The sequence below is a fragment of the Panthera leo genome, chromosome C1, assembly GCF_018350215.1.
Source record: "Panthera leo isolate Ple1 chromosome C1, P.leo_Ple1_pat1.1, whole genome shotgun sequence".
Taxonomy (NCBI): Eukaryota; Metazoa; Chordata; class Mammalia; order Carnivora; family Felidae; genus Panthera; species Panthera leo.
In genome coordinates, this window is record NC_056686.1 from 219,950,298 (window position 1) to 219,968,416 (window position 18,119).

At 51.3% G+C, this 18,119-nt stretch overlaps 1 protein-coding gene across 3 annotated transcripts in view; it reads right to left on the reverse strand.

Moving 5' to 3' along the window:
* LOC122226895 (high density lipoprotein binding protein) overlaps positions 1 to 18,119 on the reverse strand; it is a 71,915-nt gene that overhangs the window by 16,938 nt on the left and 36,858 nt on the right. For all 3 annotated transcript variants that reach the window (XM_042950825.1, XM_042950827.1, XM_042950826.1), the window contains exons 2-13: positions 17,551 to 17,615; positions 16,241 to 16,353; positions 14,688 to 14,845; positions 13,251 to 13,466; positions 6,431 to 6,637; positions 6,131 to 6,346; positions 5,404 to 5,610; positions 5,164 to 5,271; positions 3,766 to 3,870; positions 3,316 to 3,394; positions 1,538 to 1,677; positions 35 to 139 (exon numbers count right to left, since the gene is read on the reverse strand). In XM_042950825.1, coding sequence (XP_042806759.1) covers positions 35 to 139; positions 1,538 to 1,677; positions 3,316 to 3,394; positions 3,766 to 3,870; positions 5,164 to 5,271; positions 5,404 to 5,610; positions 6,131 to 6,346; positions 6,431 to 6,637; positions 13,251 to 13,466; positions 14,688 to 14,845; positions 16,241 to 16,316 — 1,617 coding nt within the window. In that variant the 5' untranslated portion in view covers positions 16,317 to 16,353; positions 17,551 to 17,615. The remainder of the gene's footprint in view (positions 1 to 34; positions 140 to 1,537; positions 1,678 to 3,315; positions 3,395 to 3,765; positions 3,871 to 5,163; positions 5,272 to 5,403; positions 5,611 to 6,130; positions 6,347 to 6,430; positions 6,638 to 13,250; positions 13,467 to 14,687; positions 14,846 to 16,240; positions 16,354 to 17,550; positions 17,616 to 18,119) is intronic.

The window sequence follows — 18,119 nt, forward strand, 5'->3', positions numbered from 1 at the left end:
AGAGGACTCAAGAATGCCTTTGGGAAACGCTTACCTCTGGGAATTTGTCACGAATTTCACGGATCCGTTCACCCTTCTGGCCAATGATGGTGCGATGGAATCTCTGCTCAATGATCAGATCCTTGGTACGCTCATTTTCCTAAAAACGCGGTTTGAGGAGATGATGTTAACAGCAGGAGGCCCCCCGGGGGCCTGGGGAGCTCCACACAGCCTCGTAGCACCGCAGGGAGTCGGCAGCCAGCAGAGTGCCCTGGAGAGGACACCCACTCTCTCTAACAACACGGGCTGGGTGTCATTTTCCTGAATGAAGTACGATTCCACAGCAGAGTTCAGGACCCCTCAACCAGAAGTGCCAGTGCAGTGGCCTCAACCCATGGGGACGAGAACAAGAGACCATGAGGCACAACGCCCCGCAGGCAGTGATCCTTCCAGAACACAGTGTGGTTCAACCACTGCCACATGTGGATAATTAAGAAAGGTTCAACACCAGGCAGTAAACCTGCATGGTTCTGGTTCTCACCTACCCCAGCATCTCACTAAAACACCAAAGAATAATACAAAAGAATAAACAGAGGTAGGATAAAGAAAAAATACTAGCAGCTAACCATTCAAAATCTTGGGGGAGATTCTGGATCAGACTGGCACCAGGCTGACAGAGAAACACGGGTTCAGTAATCCCACAGAAGCACCAGATACCCCAGACCAAGGGACCCCCCCCCCTTCCCGGGCAACAAGAGAGCTGTCTGAGTAAGGGAAGAGCTGGAACCCTCTGCTGAGCTGTGAGCTCAGGGATGGCCAGAGAATGGCAGGAGGCCGCATGTCAGCTTGCAGCGGAGGAAAAGGAAAGGCTACTGCCCAAAGGGGGCCTTGAGGGCAGGCTCCAGGCCTGGGCACCAGAGCCAGGCAGTGACAGGGTGACAACAGACATGCAGCTCACTCCCTATCCTGACGAGGCACGCACGCTGCCCTGCCCGAGGCTTCCTGACATTCTGCACGTGTTTACGCTGAACCGTAAACTCTCACTCAGCACGTGCCTCCTCTGGATGCTGAAAGGCATCCCAGTGACGCTTACGTGCAGCCCAAACCAACAATCACAGCTGCGTGGCTATCTGCATATGAATCACACGATCAAGATAGACACACCAGCGCTGACAGCTTAGACAGGGGAGTGCAGAACTTCAGTCTGGCAGCAGGAACAAGCCCCGCCAACCTTTAGAGTTGCAGATAACCACACAGCAGGAATTTTCAACCTTGGCTGCACATGGGAGTCCCCTGGGTGCTTCTAAGAACCCAGAAAATCCATCACAGTCCCTGGAGTCGGTACTCAAAGCATCCCAGACTCCGGGGTTTCCCCAAGGCCAACGGCCCTGCTGCAGAGCCCCAGTGCCTCCAGCACAGCACCTGGGCCCCTGCAGCTCAGAGTCACTCCTAAACCGAGCGAGTCCCATTCTCCAGGACCGCACAGAGGGTACCCTGCAGAGTCACCCAGCAGGCACAGGCGCACCCCTCCCCAGCAGGGCCTGGCCGTAGGTCTCACCATCCGAGAGGCAAGCTCCAGCAGCTCCCGCTTCGCCTGCTGCACACCCTGCGGGTCCCCCTCGATACGGATCAGGTTGCTCTTCTCACTGTCAGGAGGGATGCGCACGGACACCTTGTACTGGTCTTTGATTCTGTTTACTTAATAATACAACAAGAAACGCGTTTTAGACTCAGAATCTATTATGTTCCACTGGTGATTAACCACCTAGCAGAACAGGACTAAAGCCCCCACTCACTGGTCACCCAACAAGTAAAGGAGGTGATTAAGCCTTCAGTGCAAGACCCTCCATTCTCTAAAATGTGTTGGGTATGGTCTTTACCTAGACGGACCATGCAGGTGTCACCCTGAGGATGTCACGTGACGGACAGCTGGGGCCTCTCAGTGGATGAGGTTTCCCTGGCCTGGGCTATGGCTGGGGCTTTAGAATACTTAAAAGATCCCAGGGGTTTCTAAGGTGGAAGCAAGTTTGGGAACCGAACCACTGTGTTCTCACGTCATAAAATTACTCTCAAAAAAACAAAAATAACAGAAGGGCACCTCCCAATGACCGCCCGAGGGCTCCACGGAGGTCAGGCTGCTGCCCAGAAAGACCCCACCATCAGCTGGGATCCAAATCAAGACTTCACTTCTTTGCAAAACAAGTTGAGTTGAAAACCCTCTGTCATCTTCTTTGAACAGAGACCCAAGCCCCCACACCCTGGAGAGACCTTATCCCAAGAAACAAGCCTGCATTTTGCCCAAGATCCTTAGGGGTCACAGAGGAGGGCTGTGAGCACACACAGAGACAGCCAGGACATGTGCTATTCCAGGGTGAAACCACGTAGGACAACAAGAGCCAAGGACTCGGAAGCCAGGTGGGAGGTTTCAGATCATGAAAGAAAAGGAGGGGAGAAACAGAACCAGAAAGCGAAGAGAATTAACCTGAACCACATTGGGGGCCCCTCACTCCTGGGGAGCAGACACCGGCAATTTGTGTCAGAGCTACGAGTTCTTACGTGAAGACACCCCAGAGTTCATCCACACACACACACACACACACAAATCGAGTTACGGCGTGCGCGAGGCTTCAGCAGTATGTGCAAGGGAGCTCCATCAGGAGGTGCTCTGTGTCTGTGGCCTCTCACTGGTGTTTAAAATACCCCAGAACACAAGACTGACACCAAACACGGCACAGCTGACAAGCTTACGTTACTATGAACAAAAACTGGACCGTATCAGGCAAAAACCAAAGAGGACACACTCACAGGGCATCCTGTCTACACGGCTGGGGTCCCTACAACCTAGGGATGGACCCAGGCTGGGACGTGTGCTGCCCTCTCACCTCCTACTACAGAGCAAACATAGGGACAAGGAAAGCACTGTAATGTGTCGGGTGGCCTCACAGTAAACCAGGCCAAGGAGTGGGTTTTAGAAAACATCCTTCATTTGGGCACAGCCCTCACTCAACACACTTCTGAGGAACCACGCTTGCGCTCCTGATCAGACAGAGCTCACCTGGGCTGCCGTGATATCACTTGCCCAAAAGAACCCCTCCCTGTGCCCGTGAGCCCAGACATTTCCTGCTCCTTGGGGAGCCCCGCTAGGCACCCATTCGGTAGTGACTAGAAAACCAGTGATGTTACCCCATCAGGCTCGGTAGTCCTTCACCGTGACCTCTGACCAGGATGGTCATGGTTACCTCCAGACCGACCACAGCCCGAGGAGAAGAGGAGTTCGAAGCTGTGTGACCCACCCTCAACCCCAGCACCACCCCCGGCGCCATCAGCCGCACTCACTGTTGGCCCCGCTCTTCCCGATGAGGTGCCTGTGGAACTTGTGGTCCACGTTGATCTCCACATAGTCCATCCGGGTAATCTGCAGGAGAAGCACAGAATGGGTCCGGAGACAAACTCCTGAGGCCATGGGATGAGCCACCGTCTCAGACACCAGCAAGAACCAAAGTCCAAAAGCCGGCAGCTGTTGCCATGTTTTGTCACTCAACTGTCGGGCATTGTTCTAAGACTGTCCTTCCGGCCCACTTCAAAGACCCTTCTTCAAAACAAAGTCTCCTCCATCCATGAACCTCCTGGACTCGGCCAGGTTCTAACCGCTTCAGAACCCGTTACTCGCCCTGGGCTACCCCTGGGTAGCCAGGCCCACCCACGTGATGTCTGACTGGCAAGCGAGGACATTCCAGCCACGCCCCTACCTCACCAGCACCCACAACGTGCAGGGGGGCACCTTACCAGGTCTTTGACCATGGCTTCAATCTGTTCCTGGGCCACGTTTACATCCTCTGTGGGGCCTTCCAGAGTGATCTTGTCCTCACCTTCCGTGAACTCGATGTGAACCTACCACATCAAAATGAGGAAGGAGATGGCCAAGACGGCACGGCACAGCGGCAGCGCCCTGAGAACCTGCGAGTGCTTTCCTGAGGCAGCGGCCAACCCCACCTGCTTCATATAAACGCTCGTCCAGAGACACCACAGGCGGCTGAAGAGGGCAGCTGGGGGACACCCATTATTTCGGTACTCGATACCGCGATCTAATCATCTTTGCTTCAGTAAATACGGGAACTGTAAAATCCTCCACAATACGCCTACCACCCACACCGCAGACCTAGAGCACCTCAACACCACTTTCCCCACTGTTTCGCTGTGGCACTTTCCCCGTTACAGGCCCACTCCTCTTCACTCACACAAAGAATGAGACAGGAGACAAGTATTGGGGCCCCTGGGTGACTCAGTCGGTTGAGTGTCCGACTTCGGCTCAGGTCATGATCTCACGGCTCTTCAGTCTGAGCCCTGCGTGGGGCTCTGTGCTGACAGCTCGGAGCCTGGAACCTGCTTCAGATCCTGGGTCTCCCTCTCTCTCTGCCCCTCGCCCACTAGCATTCTGTCTCTCTCTCTCAAAAATAAACGTTAAGAACACTTTTTTAAAAAAGTCAAACAATGAGGACAAGCATTAGGGAGGAAATCTGAACCCACGGAGAGCTGCCTGAAGGTGGTCCACAGGCAGGGCCAGCCCTGTCCCCGCTTACGACACACCGGGCAAGAGGGCAACGTGTGACGAGGGCATTAAGGGAGAGTGGCCCCAGGAAGCAGCTGCATTTGTGTGAACCAGGACCCTGAGCCTAAGGGAAACGTGAGGAAGTCAACTGGAAACCCGCTGTGAGTAGGAGGGTGGTACGAAGGAGGTGTTCCCGCGCGAGTCCGCCGGGGTAAGTCCACGGGGAGCTGTGGTCCCCTCCGGAAGACCAGGGAGACGTCAAGGATGGGAGTGCAAAGCACGAAAAGGCTGTAACGCCGCACTTCAAACAAATGGCGCGCGTGTGCTCTTCCAAGTTTACACACGTAACTATCGTGAAGTTACTACGCCCTAGTACAGGAGAGCTTTCCTAAGGTATCCACGACACCCGACGATACACACAGCTTCCGACTAAAAAGGTCAAAAGAATGACAGGTACATTAAAAACTTCATTACGTTCTTCCTCAGCCAACCATGTAAACGGACTGGCACAAACAGCAACTGACTTTTAAAAACCGTGCCACGGTCTTCAGAGGCACGCCCAGAATAAACAACAAACGTCAGCAACGGGACAAGATCAAAAACTCAGAACTAACACATCCGCAAGGCCCCCTCACCTTAGGCATCTGCTGAGTGATCTTGGCCAGGTTCTGCCCTTTCTTGCCAATGATGAATCGGTGAAGCCAGGAAGGAGCGGAGACGGACGATACCGTAAAACTGTTGGCCTAGGAAACCAGGGGGCAGAGCAGCGGGGTTGCGGGGGCCAGCTCACGCGTGTTCACGCTCGCCAGAGCCAGGCGTGCGCTCCCCCGACACGGTCCCCGCAGCCAGCGCCCGGTGTCGTACGCGGCAGTTACCTTGGCATAGACTTCAGTCAGCGCCTGCCCCAGCTTTTCAGGCTCGCCTCGAAGTATCACAGTCTCGGAGATGCTGTCTGAGGGTGGGATCTCCACAGACACGCCTGTTCTTTCCAGGATCTCCTGTAAGGAGTTGCCCTTGGGCCCGATGACATACTTGTGCTGGGACTTCTTTACCTCCACAGCGATGGTTGTGGTCTTCTTTTTCTAAGAGCACCATGAGGGAGTCAGAAGGGAGGACTCAGGAGGAATAGGTGGGAACAGAACACTGTCATCAAAGAAGGGGGGGAGCAAGACGCAGAGCCTTACATACTCGTGAGCCCTTGCAAGTGAAGACGGGGACCAGCCAACCCAGAACCTCCTCTGATCAAGGGCTGGGTTTCGTCCTCACAAGAATCACCTGAGAATTTAACTCGAGCCCGGACTGAAAAGTCCAAGTCCGTGAGGTGAGGACACCAAGTCCTCCCCTACCTCAAGGAGTGAGTATGGGGACTCCATGACGGGGACTCACAGCAGACAGCTAGCTCCAACACTGGACTGGATCTGGGTGCTACGTCCAGCCCAGGCGTCTAGCTCCAAGCTCTGTCCACTCTTTCCCTGCCCAACAGCTCCACCCGCTAGCTAACCAGAAACTGAACTCATCTGGGCACAAGACGGTAAGAGGCAGGGGCTAGACTTCAGCCACACTTCCAGATGACAGTCCCCATACTCTCTGCCCAACCACTACCTTCTCCTCATAAATCTTCTTGATGCGAGCCACAGCCTGGGCCAACTGCTCCTTCTCTCCAGTGAAGACAATCTCTGTCCGGTTGACGCTGGGTGGGGGGATGTTGATGCGCGTCCCTGTCTCCTGCATGATCTCACCAACAAGTCGGTTATAAGGCCCAGCGATGAAGGGGTGGAACGCCTTCTCCACTTCCAGCCTCTCGACAGCACGTTTGTCCTGGAAAGGACAGAACAGAACCATGAAGGCACAGCTCTTGGGCTGAGGCCGATGCACACACACCAAGCCCTCACCTGGCCCCACCTGCTCAGCGGAGATGAGCAAGACTTCATGGCGAGCTTTCTCGATGCCTTCTTTGGTACCGGTGATCCTGATCTGATTGCTGGCGTCATCTGGGCGTGGGATCTGGATTTTGGTTGCAGTTTTGAGCTCTAAGTCTTGCAGTTTCTCTCCATTTTTGCCAATAACAAAGCGATGGTGTTCTTTGGGAATGGCAACAGTTGCTGAGGCCTGTAAGAGGAAGAGAGGCAGAGAAAACAATAGTATTTGCAGGTCCTGAAAAAGCATTATTTCTCCATGGTATTCTCTCCGCCTGAAACGCCATTCTTGCCTGCCAGTGCCAGCCCATCCCTCAGAACACTCCCAGGTTAAATAAACATCATGGTCTTGGGGACGCTTACCCTGACCCCAAGGCTAGGAAAAGTTCAAGTGCAATACACCCCCCCATGACCCCATGACACATGCTCTGCTGTCATAGTTAGTTAGAAGTACTGATTTGTTCAACGGCTTCTCGACGCAATGAGCCACCACGAGAACAGGAATATTCAAGAATGCTGTCTTGTTCTCCACTTCCATGACTGTCAACACCATCCTGGGACATGGTAGGAAAACGGGTACATAACTGACTAACCACATTAATTTTTGTTTCTGGAATACTAAGCGATTTTTATTTTCAGACATAAGACCTATATCCCTAATAAACTCTTTTTCCTCTCTTTTACAACCACTTAAAACAGACGACTTATCTGAGAAAATAAAATAGAAATAGTCCAAAGCCTTCATCCAATGAGTCCAACTGCTAGAAATCAAGCAGGTTCCTGAAGTCCCAAAGAGCCAGGAGGACACAGGCTCCCAGTCTTCCCAACTCTGTGCAGAAAGTAGCCACTAAGACGACTTAAAAAAGAAACGTGTTAAAGCTCCCAACACTGGTGTAGCAGAAACTCCCGTATCAGCCACTTCCCCCTTCCCCCAAAATACCGTCTTATAGCAGACTACCTGACGTTCAAAACAAAAATGTCACAGAGACCATATAACAGGACCTCACTTCCCAACCAGCACAGAAAAAGACCACCAGCCTGTTACACATTCTGATCAGCTCACGTTTGCTCCAAAAATGGATCAATGAGGAAATCAGTTTATGTAATTCATCATACCACTGACGTGTCATGACGTTGACATAAGAAGAAAAATCAAACGATCACCTCCAGAAAATTTAAATCTATTTATGATTTAAAATGTGCAAGAACATGAACATCAATGGATGTGTTACTCCTGTAACATGACAAAAGGCAACACCCTACTCAGCCTGTACTTAACGGGAGGTACCCACTGAGGTCTGCCCCCCCCCAACCTCCACTGCAGGGGGTCACCACAAAAGGAAACCCAAGGAAGCAAAGCAGGCACAAAGATGAGACAGGGAAGAGGCACGGGCCTGTGCCTTCCGGAGCCCCGGGAAACTACAACTTTATTAAACGTCTAAGGTCTATAACAGGGAGAAGAGCAGCACCAAAGCAGCTTTATCTCATGCTAACGGCAACTGGTTAGAAGACAGAATGCAAAAGAATGGCCATTTCTGACAGGCCAAAAAAAAAAAAAAAAAAGACAAAGTAGCTAAGTAGACACAACCCAACATAAGAGGTGGGGTCCCTGCACTAAAACTCACAGGACGGGGTGCCCAGGCAGCGCAGGGGGGATCCGAGCACTAGAACTCACAGGACGGGGTGCCCCGGTGGCACAGTCATTAAGCATCTGACTCAAGCTCAGGTCATGACCTCACGGTTCATGAGCCCGAGTCCCGCATCAGGTGAGCCCCACTTCTCTCTCTCCCTTTCACTCACTTGTGCCCTCTTTCAAAAAAAAAAATCACAAAACACTCCTTTAAAGCTCTAATGCAATTCTGAGCAAAAGGTAGATCATAAAGTTTTGCATGGCAGAGCAAAAGAGAAAGGCACAAGGAAAATCTTGAAAGAGGACAGTACAGGAAGGGTACCAGTAACTGTACTAAATATAAATAATATAAAACTACTACCCTTAAAACAGAATATTAGCACACAGAAAGACAGACCAACAGGTCAGAACTGAAAACCCACAAACAGAAACAAGTTAATACGGAAACGTAGGACTTCATAAAAACAGCCACTCAAATCACTGGGAAAAAACTCTTTTAAAACTGGTGTCGACAACCTAACAGCCGTATGGAGAAGGATGAAACTGGATGTGCCCCTCCCCCTGCTGGTAAGAAACTCCAAACATCCAGAACAAAAAGGGAAGAACACCCTTCCAGGCACCAGGAAAAGATGAAGCTTCTCATAATCCAGAAGTGAAACAGTTTCCTAGTGAGGACTCAAAATAACAATAGTAATGAACATGACTACACTTGAATAACCCGTCACACAGCAAAACACACCAAGGTCAAAAAACAAATGGCCAACTAGGAAGCGTTATTCATAAGGTGTATTACTGGTGCAGGTTTTTAAATTCTTTTTTTTAACGTTTATTTATTTTTGAGAGACAGAACACGAGCAGGGAAGGGGCAGAGACAGAGAGGGAGACACAGAATCCGAAACAGGCTCCAGGCTCTGAGCTGTCAGCACAGAGCCCGACGCCAGGCTCGAACTCATGAAACGAACCATGAGATCATGACCTGAGCCCAAGTCAGACACTCAACCAACTGAGCCACCCAGGTGCCCCTCTGGGGCAGGTTTTAAGAGCCCTAATACACTGAGCCAGGTAGACTCTTTAACTTGATAGCAAAGGCCAAAGAACAAAGAGCACACAGAGCAAATGCAAAGGGTCCTTCAGGAAAACAGACACTCAATCCTGAGCGCCTGGGTGGCTGAGTTGGTTTAGTGTCAAACTCTTAATTTCGGCTCAGGTCATGATCTCAGCGTCGGTCGTAAGATGGAGCCCCACGCCAGGCTCTGCACTGACAGTGTGGAGGCTGCTTAAGATTCTCTCTCTCCCCTCCCCCACTCACACTTTCTTTCAAGTAAGTAAATAAAACAATTCTGCTCATCTGAAAAATCCAAATTAAAAGTACACTCAGCTACTCTCCAGAATGCCAAAAGCCCAAGCATCTGACAGGCGGGGCAAGCCTGTGGGGGAGGCCCCCGGGTGCACCTGGGGGCCAGGGCTTGGCTGCTACAGAGAAATTAAGTATGCGCTGCCCTCAGACCAGCCCAGACCAGCCACCTCACTGCTAGGAAACTCATCTTCAGATAGACAGGGTAAAACAGGAAATCCCATATGCACAAGGTTTTTAACCAGACACACTTATAACAGAAGTCAGGGAGGCACCCAAATGCCCATCAACAGGAATGCCTGAACAACTTCCAGCACACGCACAGAGCACCACGCACCCAAGTAAGAAAGGAGGAGAGCCACTGTTTGCTGATACGTATACATCTCCAAAAAAGACGCAGGAAAAAACAGGATGTAGGGCAAGGTCTATTACAGCAAGTTATCTTTTGCTTCTATTCTCAAACCCAAACAAGGGAAGGATAAATCAAAGACTAAGAATGGTCACCTGGCAGGGGAGGGAGACGGGGGGGGGGGGGGGGGGTTGCGGAAGCTGTCTCTGACAGGATCTTATCACACAGCTCTGACTCTGTCCCAACCTAACTGTATCTCAGGATGAGAGCATGAACTCCTTCAAGCAATTTTAAGACTCCATCACCTTTCATCTTAATTAGAACTACCAGTTTGCACTCATGCAACTTCCTACTAAAAAGGCACAGAAGGGCACCTGGGTGGCTCAGAGAGTTAATCGTTTGACATCACCTCAGGTCAGGATCTTGCGGTTCGTAGTTTCGAGCCCTGCGTCGGACTTTGTGCTGAGAGCTCAGAGCCTGGAGTCTGCTTCGGATTCCGTGTCTCTCTCTCTCTGTCCCTGCCCCCTCATGCTGTCTCTTCCCCTCTCTCAAAAATAAACTTCAAAAACAATTAAAAAAAAAAAAAAAAGGCACAGAGTTCCTGGATGAACAGTTGACTTTACGTCTGTGGCTACAGTTGGCCTGCATGTCTGTGTTCGAAATTAGGGCATGATGGACACGAATGATCACTCCAGAAGGCGGCAGGAGGCCACACCAAAGGGGGTCCCACTATCCAAAGGTGATGCAAACTTCACCATAAAGGACCAAATCAACACATCAAAAGTTCATAATGACAGTGAGAAGATTCCCGGGTCCCCCGTGAAGATGCCAGGGTGCCAACGTAGTCTGAACACTGACTCAACAGGTGGCAGAGGAAAGTTCTTCACAAGAAGACCAAGTTAATGGGGAGGGAGTTAGAAAACTGCCATCTGCACCCCACTGAATTTAAGCAGTCTGCAGATGATAACAGTACTAAGCAAAAGATCGGGAACTTTATTAATGGATGCATTTGCTGAAAACTGGAGTCTAGTCTTGGAATCAATAACAACCACACAGGACCACCCACAAGTTTCCCTGCCAAACAAGTTGAACATCAAAGTAACCAACCCCTAGATCTAACCCCCAGTTTACAGGAAATAACAGTGGACGGTGGGACAAAGCAAATACCTGCTTATCCCAGAAAATCAAAGGCACCAAGAAGAGGAGGGGAGGGCACTACTGAGGAATCAAAGAGGGCATGAGCACAAGACGCCCAGCAGGCAGGCCTGGTGTGGATGCCGATTTGAACTCCAAAGACAACTGGAGATAATTAACGTAAGAAGTCCACAGACTGGGCTTAGTATGTATATATTATGAAATTACTATTACTTTTAGGGGTGCCTGAGCGGCTCGGTCCCTCAAGTGTCAGACTCTTGACCTCAGCTCAGGTCACGATCTCACAGTTTGTGGGATCAAGCCCCACATCAGGCTCTGCGCCAACAGCATGGAACCTGCTTGGGATACTCTCTCTCCCTCTCCCACGCACACTCATGCGCTTTCACTCCGTCTCTCAAAATAAGTAACAAACTTAAAAATTACTGTTAACTTTAATGAGTAACAGCCTGGTAGATTATACTTTTAAAAAGGTGGGGGGCAGATTACAGATGAATGTATCTGGGATCTGCTTTAAAGTAAAGGGAGGTGTAGGGGGAGTGGAGTGGGTCAGGTCTTCTCCCGCCCAGTGCTCACTCACGAAATACTCAAATATTCACTGACCAGTAAACGGCAAGTCTGAGAACTGATTACATGTCAGCAGCAAGGTGAAGTGCTGCCTGTGTTTCGGGACTTCGGTCCCTGAAGCTAGTGGAGAGTTAGTGACTTTCCCATGGCCCACAGGACAGGGTGAGTGAGAGTGTGGACAGCACAGGGCAGATCCCCTCCTCCCTGCTAAGTCCCTGCTCTTGCCCCACAGCCCCTCATCTTTTAGCCACAACATTCTAGAGCCAGCTCCCCCAGGAGTTTGCAGAAGATCAGTGGCAGGTGGGGAGAACCCCCATTTCTTTTTTTCTCTTTAAAGACTGTATTTTTAAGTAATCTCTACAACCAATGTGGGGCTCGAAATTATAACCTGAGATCAAGAATTGGATGCTCTTCCAACCGAGCCAGCCAGGTGCTCCAGGCTGCCCCCCACCCCCAACCTTTTTGTTAGAGTGAGAGACATTGAGAGATTGAAAGTGAGAGAGTGAGAGAGTGAGAGAGTGAGAGAGAGAGAGAGAGCGAGAGAGCGAGCGAGCGAGCAGGGGGCAGGGGCAGAGGGAGAGAGAGAGAATCCCAAGCAGGCTCCACACTCAGCATAGAGCCTGATGCAGACCTCAATCCCATGAACCTCGAATCATGACCTGAGCCAAAATCATAAGTCAGACGCTCACTGAGCCACCCAGGCAGGCACCAACAGAACCCCCATTTCTTTTTTTTTTTTAATTTTTTTTTAAAGTTTATTTATTTTTGACAGAGACAGAGTGTGAGCATGAGCTGCGGAGGGGCAGAAAGAGAGAGGGAGACACAGAATCCGAAGCAGGCTCCAGGCTGTCAGCACAAAGCCCAACGTGGGGCTCGAACTCACGAACTGTGAGATCGTGACCTGGGCTGAAGTCGGACACTTAACCGACTGAGCCACCCAGGAGCCCCTCTTTTTTTTTCTTTTTTAAAGTTTATTTGTTGTGAGAGAGACAAAGAGAGCATGAGTGGGGGAGTGGTAGAGAGAGAATCCCAAGCAGGCTCCGTGCTGCCAGTGCAGAGTCTGATATGATGTGGGACTTGAACCCACAAAGCTGTGAGATCATGACCTGAGCCAAAACCAAGAGTCGGACGTTTAATAGACTGAGCCACCCAGGTACCCCAGGACCTCTATTTCTAAGTAAACCCACCTAACGCTGTCTCTGTCACAAGACATTTTAATTTTAATAAGATTCTCTGCATTGACCTTCACCTTTAAGTGACACCGCTAACGGAGAAACAAAAGGTATCGTAGATTTATTTATTGTAACAGTTCTCCCCAATCAATTCCAAGTAGTGGTATCAGACTACTAAGAACTATGAAACAGGTTCAAAACAACATCCGAACTTGTAACCTCCCAAGTTCAGGACCCAGAAACGTGTATTTAACCAGCAATGCGCAGACCCCCGAGACAGGCCCTGGGGACGAGCGCCCTGTGGTGGTGTCTGCACTACACCATCCAGTAAGCCCAGCTTCTCCAAGTGTCTCCACCCTCGGGACAAGCCTTTACCTTTCAGTCCATCAGGTCAAATAGCAAAAACAGTAGGTGTCCCACTTCTATCCCTGATTTAGTGGTTTTTCAAATAAAAATGCCAGGAGGCTCCACATGTTGCTTCCCCAGTGGGGGAAGGGTCTGACGAAGCCAAAGCCGTATCTGCAGGAGCCAGCGGCACGGTCCAGGGCACACCTGCTCGGGAGAACTCAGCTGGGGACCCACCTGAGTCTGCAGTCTAGCAACGATGTCCTTCCGGGCTTTCATGACAGCATCCAGCTTCCCCGACACCATGATGGAGAGGCCCTGGTCTTTGGCGAGAGACAGCTCCAGATGGGCGCCAGTCCTCTGCATGATCTCCAAGCAGATTTTTGCTTGTTCACCTTCTCCAAACTGGTTCATGTCCTTGTATTTTCTCTCCTCCAGGGGCACATGGAACACCTGCTCAGGAAAAGACAAAAAAGGGAAGGTAAAGAGATTAAGAGACGGAGAACACTTAGGTGCGCAGGCACCGAATACAGAGTCAAGAGCCTGAGTCCGCAGACTCCTAAGTATCCCGCCTCCTCCCCTCCCTTGCTCTACAGCCAGAGAGGGGGTGCCGCAGAAAGCACCTCAGGGCAGGAGGCCGCCCTCCAGTGAAGACAGCTATACCCCGATACAAATGGACAGCAAGGAAGCACCAGGTGAGAGCACAGCGAAGGAAACACACAGGGAGGTAAGAGGGGCTGAGGGACAAGGAGACAGAGAAAAGCCATACTCAGAGGGGAGAGTGAGCAAAAGGGAGAGGGCAATAAAAAGGGGGCACATAATGGAGCAGCGTGAGCACGAGGGGGTGTTGTCCAAGCAGGAGAAAGGAAGGAACCGGATACCCCAGCCCACTCTGCAGCAAGATGAGGGCAACGAAGGGTTCGGGCAGAGGTAGGCACATGGACTGATGACTCAGGACGCTCCGGCTGCCGGACGGAGAAGGCACTGAGCAGAGGCAAGAGTGGAAGTGGAAGGAACCAAAATGACTCTTGGTTTTGGGCCTGGACCCCTGAGTAAAACATGGTGCATTTAATAAGATTGGGAAGACTGGGGAGACACCAGGCCTGTGTCAGATAGCTGCCGGAAAGGTGGAAAGACCCAGGATGCAGTCGGTTAGGAGGTTCAGGCTCAGGGCACTTCTTGGCACATGGGTGGCAGGTAATCAACAAGCACGATCAGACAAGAGTTCACATGGGAGACGGGGTTCACCTCACCAATGTCCCAGGTCAGGAGAGCAGAGAGATGGACTAGTGAGATCAAAGAAAGCCACGGAAATGGGTGTCCCGGAGCCAAAAGGAGAAGACTTGCTTTGACATGGGGGGACAGAAGGCAGAAAAGACAGACAGGTTCCTGTTGGAGCTGGTGATGTGGAAAGCCACTTTCAGCAGTTAGGAGCAGAGACTGGATTGCAGCGGAGACTGAAGAGCCAAGGAACCTGCTCCTTCTGAGCGCCAGGGCTATGCGGTGGGCGTGAGGACAGCTGCCCCAGCAGTGGGGAATGATCTACCCTGAAAGCCCCCCCCCCCGCCCCCGCATGCCCAAAGCATTCCCATTTCTGTGTGTTCAAAACCCACTCCCTCAGGTGCTACCACTTCCTACTTGGAATGGCAGAGGAAGAAAGAACGGAGTTTCTACCTGAGTGATGACGGAAGCTTTGATGGGCCGGATCTTGTTACTCCAGGCGCCAGCAGGCTCCTGGGCGTTTTCCAAGCAAGCCGATTTCTCAGGGAGTGGAGGGAAGGCATCTTTGTAGGTTGGAGGGTCGCTCTCCTCTTCTGAATTTAAAGTAGCAACTGGACCAGCCGACACAGATTAAAAGGAAGCACACCACTTTCAACATTAGACGAAAAAGACACTTGGAGAGTTTTAATGTCAAAATAAATCAATAAAAGAGAGCAACAAAACATTAATTGTGAGTGACACTCCACCCCCACCTCTTCATTTAGTGACGGTAAAGGGCCCTGTGAGCTCACCAGGCCCAGCACCCTCAGGTTCAGCATGTGGCCGGGAGGGGCCAACCCCGACAGCAGGTGCCTTACTCCTCCCTGAGTGGGGTGAGCCCCGTGAAAACAGGCCTTACCACAAAGAATTTAAGCCCAAGAGTCTTCTAATCCTTGCTTACAGAATCACAACTATGACATGACAACGCCTGGCACATAATCAACCCTTAAATATGCAGAACAGAATAATGTCAGTGCTCACTCAGCACTGCCCTCGAGACCCGCCTCCGCGGCAGACCCCGGCCGATCTCCCACCGCAGGGCACCGTGCTGACAATGACTTGTGCGGGAGCTGCCGTCTCTGACCACCCCCTCCCAACTGCACAGGAGCCAACAAGCCCGGGGGAAACCGGGCCCCGGAGCATTCATCACCTCCATCCCCCACAGAGCCCTAATCATTCACGGTTTTTTTTGTCCCATTCACCAGAGCTCCGTGAAAGCAGGAGCGGGGCTGTTCCGGATCCCCCCGAGTGCCTCGGCAACGGTAGCGCCCCGCAAAAACCACTGTGAATGGATGTGCACACAGAGCAGGGAGATGACCTTTGGAATGAGACAGGCCTACGTGCCACTCCGGGCTCACCACTTCTGGCCACGTGGCTGTGCTATCCCAGGACGCCAAAAAGCCTCCGCGCTGACAAGCAGCCGGGTCCTGTCAGTGCCTGGCGTCCCTCAACTAGAGAGGGAAACAACCCTACGGGGCAGCTGGATGGCGCGTGGCAGCGCTTGGGTCTCCACTGCCCTAGCAATAAATGAGCACGCGAAACACGGCCAGTGGGACTTACAAAGTGAAATTTTAATTAAACTTAAGAACTGATAGTTGGTTCGGTTATTAGAAAACGTTTAAAGTTGAGAACAGGCTGGAATAGAAAACCCTACTCTCTCACCTGAAAATTTTATAGAATCTGCATACAGATGAAGGATTATAAATGAAAATTTAGCATTCAAATTAAATTATCCTGTTTATGTAAATACACACCAGATCTTGAAGGATTTTAGTTCAACACAACTGGGAAACAGCAATTCTGAAAAAGAATCCCGTTAATTACCAGTGACCACAATCACTGGCTTTCCAGAAAGCGGTCCAGTTTGAGAGTTTCTGTATCCAGAAATACTGGCAGAAAGATTTGACAAAGATGCTGAAGGAGCGACGTCTCAGAGTGAAGAAGAAAGGCACAAAAGGGGCCGTCACCTTTGATCTGCTGCGGAACCAGCCCACTTCGGTGTTCAGCAAAGCTCTCTTGGGTCAAAACTGCAACGGAGCTCATGGTTGATCTCGCGCCCGCGCACAATCCGGGTGAGCCACTGGAGCAGGAAGGAGGGAGTCAGACAGAAGAAAGTCAAGGCACGGCGAGACCGTTAAGCTTCGTGTTTCAGCCAAGGGCTTGCTTGTTTCACCAGCAAACCACCCATTCTCCTCACAACCCGTGAGGTACCAGGACACTCAAACCTTCACCAAGCGATGAAAGGCAAAACGCAAGTGAAGGAGGGTCCGTGGACAACTCTCCCCTCCAAGTTTAGCCTCTAAGTGAGGAGGCGGAGGCTCCAACTGAGCGCCCCAGTCCCGTGAAGCCCAGGGGCGGCAAAAGCCTACAGACCGACACCTGGACAGCCATCCTCACATCTACCTCAGATATTCTGGGGACTGGTTCACCCACATGCCTCCCAATGCTCAAGAGATCACGTGACAGCTGCTACCAAAAGCCAATCAAACAGGGTCTGCGGGGATCTCAGGCACCATGGGCACTACAGGCAAGGCCCAGGGCACCGCACAGCTTGGCGACGCGGTCCGGTCCACGGCGGGGGGATGGGGTGGGGATGGGGAGCAGCTTCTTCCACTGGAACAGCGAGAAGCAGGATGGGTAAGTGCCTCTGACGGGTGGGGGCTGGGGATTCTCTGAAGTCCTGTGTCTCAGGGGTCACAGGGGACCCGCAGGTATAGAGTTCCTCAGTCCAGGGAAAGAACCACGCAGTCTCTGCCTCCAGACCTGCTGCCTGAGCACCCCGTACTCAGCGGGATTCCAGGGCTCTAAAAGCCACAGCCCCTTATTTGGAAAAGGGGGCTCTTTCAGCACCGAAGCCGTGGTGTTTGCTTCCCCCTTTCGACTCCAGGCGAGCTCCACGCTGCTGTGAGAATGAAGAACCCACTTTTTTCACACAATTACGCACCAATCTGTATGTACCACTGTGGCAGAAAAGTAGTAAGAGAGCCAACTGATGTAAAAAAGTGAAGTTTTTGTGTAATTTTCACAACTCAGAACTCTTCCTAGATCCAAGAAAATTAAGCTCTACATTCCTAAAGAGAACACAACCCAAATTCAGACGATCCTGACTAAACACAAAACTTGAACACAGTCGTGGAAGCCAGACGACACACTTGCAGGGCACACGTAAATGCCGCCCGAGTCGCGATGTGGAGCCACAAGTCTCTCTGAACCACTAGAAACGTGTGCGCGCGCGGCTCCGGGACGGGGAACCTTTGGAAAAGATGGTCAAACTTACCAGCAAAGCGGTCAGTAGCCAGAGAGTCCGTCCCGAGGCCGCCTCTGTCAGCCTGCCAGTTTTTGCTGGTGTGGGACAGGAAGGGAGCGGGAGCGAGAAGAAAACCAGAGAGAAGTTACTTATCTGTATTCTACAACCCAGATCCTTTTACCTCCTAAACAGAAAAGGGCACGACATCATCTACACTTCGGTATTACTACCAACATTTAGACAAGTTTTTTGGGAAAAAAGGGGAAGCTCTCTGCCCTTGGGCTATCAGTTTCAAACAAAACCTATTACAGTAAAATGTAAACCATCTAGAACTTTTAGGGGCAATTTTTCCCTGGACCGGAGTGAGCCCTTAACACCGAAACTTTTCAATTGACCCATTTTGAAGTAAAATCCTTACAAACTTGATGGTCTGTTCTCTTGCGTGGTTGACGAATTTCTCCTGCACCCCTCTTAATCTCTGACTGCTAACCCAGGAGGAAAAACATTCTGTGACACAAAACAGAACGTGGACGTGGGGGGGCTCCTCCTGAGCATCTCGGGGTGAACGAGAGCTGCTGTCCTCATGAGCTCGCTGTGCC